This window comes from Vidua chalybeata, chromosome 8 (assembly GCF_026979565.1).
Source record: "Vidua chalybeata isolate OUT-0048 chromosome 8, bVidCha1 merged haplotype, whole genome shotgun sequence".
In the NCBI taxonomy this organism is placed as follows: Eukaryota; Metazoa; Chordata; class Aves; order Passeriformes; family Viduidae; genus Vidua; species Vidua chalybeata.
In genome coordinates, this window is record NC_071537.1 from 15,716,725 (window position 1) to 15,723,293 (window position 6,569).

General features: G+C 40.7%; 1 protein-coding gene across 6 annotated transcripts in view; it reads right to left on the reverse strand.

Annotated features, from left to right (window-relative positions):
* The window catches only part of CPEB3 (cytoplasmic polyadenylation element binding protein 3), an 81,021-nt gene extending 74,461 nt beyond the window's left edge, over positions 1-6,560 (reverse strand). For 3 of the 6 annotated variants that reach the window (XM_053948777.1, XM_053948776.1, XM_053948775.1), the window contains exon 1: positions 6,454-6,529. In XM_053948777.1, the coding sequence (XP_053804752.1) occupies positions 6,454-6,511 (58 nt within the window). In that variant the 5' untranslated portion in view covers positions 6,512-6,529. The other 3 variants (XM_053948781.1, XM_053948782.1, XM_053948778.1) reach the window with 3 other exon arrangements.
* Between the last annotated feature and the right edge of the window lie 9 nt (positions 6,561-6,569).

Here is a 6,569-nt window from a genome sequence, read left to right on the forward strand (position 1 = left end):
ATGCCTAAGACTGCATTTTTTAGGATTGTTTTTGTAATGTAACAATGTAAAGCCAAATCGATTAACTGTTTAAGAAAGGTGGCAAAGTGTGAAACTGTCAACACTGTCCTTTCTGACATCAAATGGTCCAGGTGTATCTTATATTTTTTGTTCTTTCCTTTAAATATCTTCTGAGGCATGCACACACATTTTAGTTAAAATGAATTCCAGGAAAGGTTTCTGGTATCTAGTAAGTTACTGCTTATGTTCCCCTTGATTTACCAGTTCAATATGTAAAGTGAGCAGCAAGGCTTCCTGAGCAGACCATGCTGTGAGACAACATTAAGCTCCTAAGAACGGGGTACACCATTGCATCTGTTCCAGGCAGCGCTGCTGCTGCTGCTGGGAGTGCAGAAAACCTTGCAAGGCATTTTAAAGCAATACTGCAGTAAACCACAATATACCAAGCTCTGTCTGTGTAACTTTCCATTAGCTTCACTTCTACCCACATCAGTATTACTCCTAAGGCTACATAAAACTACTGATGACTCCACATCAGAGGGAGAAAAGGATTATGTGTATCCCTCTCCCCTGGGTCTGGCCTATCAGTATAAAAATACATTTAGAAAGAAAAACATGGCAGCTGAAATGTTAAAATTCTGTCGTCAATAAAGTTATATTTAAATTAATTAGTCACCAGGTTATCTATAGTGACTAGTACAGCAGTTGCTTCAAATATGTACCTTGACTTAGCTAGCTGGTTTTGAACTTTATCCTAAGGACTGTGATTCATATTCCCTTCCATATTGCTTCTAAAAGGCAAAAATCACTGTACCATTCAACCCTCTTGTCAAGGTCAAGACCTTCCTTTAATGAATGAAGCCAGTCCAAATGAAAGAATACTGGTTAATAAATGACTTTGAAAGACGGGCCAGCCAATGTCTAATGTGGGACTAGGATGCAGTACTGTAAGTATTTGTACGAATTTACAATCCAGTACAGGAAATCTATATCCCCATAGCAATACCAGATCCATTTGCATGCAGAAACCCACGCAGCCAACACAGAAATGTTTAAGGAACAGTTACCTTTGGATTTTCTGTATTTAAAGATCAACAAAAGGACAGTATATTTATTTTCTTCTTTCAGGTTTGGTATATGATAAATAGTCGACCAGTCTGGCAAGAGCACTTTGACAACTGGAAGCTTTCAGCGCATGCTCTCCCACGGAATCATGGGGTTTGAAGTCTTACCGATAGACAGCATTTCACTGCTGCTTCCTGAAAGGAAGAGAGCTCGAAAGGGAAAAAAAATATGGGCACACTCCCTCTTCCCAGGGAAAACTGCTGCAATCTGAATCATCAGCTCTGAGGAAATATCTGTCAGACTGAGCTGAAAGTGACTAACTAAACATGAGCTTTAAATAGTTTGATTTAGAAGCCCAGATCAAATGGCCACCTATAAAGAACAACTGCTAGACAAAGAAATAGTTCCACACTTCCCTTACAAACTCCTAGCATAAGAAATTAATTATAAGCTCATACCAGCTATGAAGTTTACGGCTATTACAAAGGAAATCGTGCCACGTTGCTTAGCTGAAGAATATATTAAATAATCACATGTCATAATATAATTTCTAAATATATTCTGGAACTCCAACAGAAATAGGTCAAGTATGAAAATTTAAAAAGAAATCAAAATCAGTACATAGGTGAAAAGTTGTACTATGTGAATAGTTTCTAGTTTTCAAGAAAAAGTTACAACTTTTTATTACTGAGTTGTTACTACACTGAAAATTCCACAAAAAAATAAGCTGCTCAGAAGAAAATCAAGGTGTGAATGTTACTATTTAACATTCCATCTATTCTGTACATGGTGGTGTTACACTTCACCTCCCTCCCTTTCACTACCCACCATTTACATATCTCCAGCCTCCACATCAATACACAGCCTGACAGGAGTTCCTCTCATAAGATATTAATATAGTGATCATTAATGTAGGTCGGGTAAAATTTTCAGAATTTCATTCACTGACACTTGGTGTTCTGTTTCGCACTAGTCCATGAATTATTCTGCATATTTATTCTGGGTAATTCGTAATACTAACTATTCAGACCAAATAGTAATGCTCATAAGGAAATACATCATTGAAATCAGAAGTGTGAAAATAACAGTGTTTAATAAAAGTGCAGGCTGATTTTCCAAGGATGAAATATGCATAGCTTTGCGCATGAAAGAGAGATGACTAAAGCTGAGAAAGATAAATTAGGGCAGTTGAAAGTGAGTTGTTCTAACACTTATGTCTCTGCTTTCTGCACTCTGTTTATGTTGGACTGTCTGGTCTGCCTGCCCTAAATCAACTGTGTAATTAAGAGTTTCTCAACACTTGCTCTAACCTGTTTGTGCTACTCTGAATCATTAAAGGCAGCAAAACTGTTTTCTTACAGCAACAGAAAATACTTAATTTTATAAACTATCCCACCTCTCACAGGGCTGGCTCTAGGCATTCTATGTCCCTCCTTCATGTCCCTATTTACTTGTGGGCTATTGCTTTTCAGATGATTTGAGGATTCACATGCAAGGGACCACACTGTTTCTGTCAGTTCTTCCTAGGAGACAGTTTCACTTGATAGATCAATTATTAGGATAAGGAAAAGCACTCCAGAACAAAGAAAATCAAGATTTAAAGACAGTTTTTGATCAACTAGCTACTAGAAGAATTTTTTTTTTCTAGCAACCAACTCCTTCATAACTGAAAGCTAAAAGATAGTAACGACAGCTGAATCAGAACACAAGAGCTTAATTCAATCTGGTATATGAATTACTTGACCTGGGCCAGTTCCAAAGAAACAAATGTAAGAAAGGCCCAAAATAAGCCAAGCTAATTCAATTAACATTGTATAAGGTGTATTTTTATTTTAAGCAATTCATTATGAAGCAATTTAAGCCTCTTTAAGCCTCCTGTGACTAACAAACCATGCTAGTCTTTTTGACAGAAAGTGACTATTCCAACTAGCTTGAAGGTTAAAATGAAGTGTTACGGTATTGAAAAAAAAAAGTTTTATTGTAGAAACACCTTTTTTGACTTAGATTCGTTTCATTTTAGACTAACTGAGGGCTATATATCTTTTAAAAAATGGAACCAAGTAGATGAAAAATGCCTGACCTTGTAATTCAGTTTTACACATTGCTATCATAGCAGTTAATATTTAGGTTTGCCAAAATAGAATACTCCTACATTGCCAAGTTATTTAGCTTTGTTGTAAACAGCTAATAATTTCCACAGTTTTAATACTGCAAGTTCAGAAGAACCATATTAAGGTACAGCTCCTTATGTATTTGTCCTTTTTTCCAGGCCTCACTGAAGTAATCATCTATACATATATATTTTATCTACCTCCATGTCAATCTTTCAGTACTCGCTTGTCAACTTCTTTATTAAGCTTAAATCTGTATACATTTGTTATCAAACCATTTCATATTTTTAAAAGTTGATATTTTGCAGTAAATCCAATAGCCAATTTTAGGGCTCAATTTTAAGCCTAATATTTGGTGATTTTAATTAAGTTCTGTACTTGCCTTCAAATGCGCAGTTTTACTTAATTTACTTAAAATGGCTGCTACCGCCAGCCAGTGTCTGGGAGCTGAGCTCTGGCAAAGCTCCAGGAAGAGCAGCCACTTTCCCTCACTCTGCACTGGCCAAACAGAGCCTGCTCCCAGGAGAGTTCTCTTGGCTCAAATGTAGCCACTCACTGCCAGGTGCAGGTAAGAGATGACAGAGTGAGGCAGAATGCAGTGAACATCAGAGAAATGGAGGGAAGAAACAAAGAAGGATCTATTAAGGGATGATATAGGAAGCAATAGTTTAAAAATGAAAACAAAATGCAAGAGGCAATCTGAGATTTACAGTGGAAATTGCCAATGCAAAGAAGGAAGTATAAAGAACAAAAAGTGAAAAGAAAATTAAGAGAAAAGGGGGATGAGGGAGAATTAAGGAGGTGATTGTAGGGGAGAAAAAAGCAAGCATTTGAATAGAGCAGCTGCATATCCACTCTTGTTAAAGAAAATAGAGAAGGATAAAATGACAATTCTTGCTCTGTCTGGGAGTAAGGAAGTGGTTTTTGACAAATTCAAAACCAGTTGGTTATATATGTATTTTAGGATCACACTTTGATTCTGGAAAAAGCAGATAAAGAACACATATCTCAAGCTGTCCAACAGTTTCCACAAATCAGTTTTTGGATTTCAGAATCTTTAAACTATTTATGGGATGTTAAGGGGTCTGCCATTATAGAATGCTTTGGGTTGTAAGGGACCTTTAAAGCTCCTGTAGTCCAACCTCCCTGCAATGAGGGATGTCTTCAACCAGATTAGGTTGCTAAACCTGACCTTAAATGTTTCCAGGGACAAGGAATCCACCCTCTCTCTGGACAGCCTGTGCCAGTGCTTTACCACTCTCACAGTAAAAGATTTGTTCCTTATGTTCAATCTAAATCTACTGTCTTTTAGTTTGAAACCACTAAAGCTTGTCCAATTATGCTTTTATGTATCCTATTACATTTTTATTTTTCATGTTTGGAAAAAAATTAAATTAAAAAAAAAAGTCCAAACCTACTGACTGTTCACTATTTGATCTGATATTCAAGTTTTGTCCATTCCAGTCTTGTCATACCTTCCTTTGCCAGTGGTAGAGCAAATCAGCCACCTTTGTTACAGACAGTTCTATAGCCTCAAACGGTAGTCAAATGATCCTGGGTTCTGGTTCCATTTCTTCAGGTAAACATTCTTCACAGCTATTATTAGCCACTATGACCTTTATCATAAATGGCAGGCAACCAGCATATCCTTTCAACACCAAAGCAATAATACAGAAACTGCACAAACCACATACTCCTAGAAAAAAAAAACAGCTTCCCTCTTTCCATTTGTAACAATTGAGAATAAATATAAATAACCTAAGCTAGGCTAGCCTAGCTGCTCAATGTTCTGGCCAATAGGCAACGATCTTAGTCCAGAGCAAGAATAGGAACCAGAAAATCTTGATATCCAATAGTGCATTTACATGCCACGGACAGCTGTAATTGGGACAGTGTGTATTAGGATCTCTTCCAGGAGGTCATGCCCATGTGGTTTACTCAGGCCACTGTACATCCAACACTCCTCAGCACTGAATTTTATGGTCCCAAGAATAAGAACAAAATTAATTTTCTGGGACAGGATGTCGATGTCTTCTTCCTACCTGTTTCTATACCTCCTGTATACCTCTATACTTCAGCATTCCTCTTTATGATATTTGTAGCAATTAGAAAATAAACAACACCCTAACTATTATGCACATAACACTGCTTACAGGTCCAAGTCCAGGTGTTTTTCATACATATTGACAACACTTTTCTCTCCCCAAAGACTCTCAAAACCAGACTGATTTGTCCCTAGCTAAGGCAGCAGTATATTTCCTAAACTCGCCTCCTGTTCCACCTGATGTCTGCTGTCACGTACATGCAAAACCAAGAACAGCTCTTAGGTTGATGCAGCTGCACAGCTGCATCCTGGGCTTGGCCCTGTAAATTGCAACCTTGAACAGCAACTGCAGTGTAATTTACACAAGGTACAGGAACTAGTTTCAGAAGCACTAGTCTTTAAAAATATAACCTGAAAAGGAAAATTAAAAGCTTATTTTTACTAACTAATCTTTCCAAGAATCTGTCATGTCACAACAGCCTCTGAAAAACAGGCTATTGCCTTTGCTTCAGGAGCATGACGAGAAGGCAGGAGACAAACACCCATGGTGGAGATACTCGGAAAGGCAACTTCTTTCCAGATACTATCCACCTCTTTGCTCTATAAAGGCTCTTCAGCTTCTAAATTTCCAGTTTTTCAGATTCTGATGCTCTAAATTGACGACTTCTACAACAAATTCTAAAGCACCTTAGAAGGATTTTTTTTTTCCCCCACTAACAAAAGAGAGCTTTTGCCATTACCACTGGCCGTGCCATCCCTCACCTCACTTGCACACAGAAGCCAGTGGTCACCGGGCCTCCATCGAGCACCAAGTGCCACTTACAAGGGCGCTTGTCCTTGTCATCGACAACACCACCACTGAAACGGATTAATTTCCCTTCCGCCGTTCCAGCCACCGCCCTTCTGGGCAGCCCGGTCGGGGTTGGCACCCGGCAGGGTCCCCTCCGCCCTGAGGGCAGGTCGCGGGGCCCGGCGGCCAAGCAGAGGCGGGGGCCGCCTGCACCTGTTCGGCAGGGAGGGAACGGGAGATGCTCCTGCCCGAGGGGGTCCCTGCGGGAGCGGGGAGGGGGCAGAGCAGGCGGCCCAGTCTCTCCCTCCCTCCTTTCTTCCCTCCCTCCCTCCACCCGTGAGGGATCCCGGCCGGCAGCGGGGGACGGCAGGAGGAGCAGCAGCCGCCGGGCGCGGACCGTCCCCCCGCAGACCCCGCTCGGCCGCCGCGCCGCGCTCCCGTACCTGCCCCGCGCGCGGAGCTGGGCAGCGACTGCGCGACGGCGGCGGCGAGGAGAGACATGGGCAGGGCAGGGGGAGCGCCCCGCCGGACCTTTAAACCCGCGCCGGCGGCGGGACTA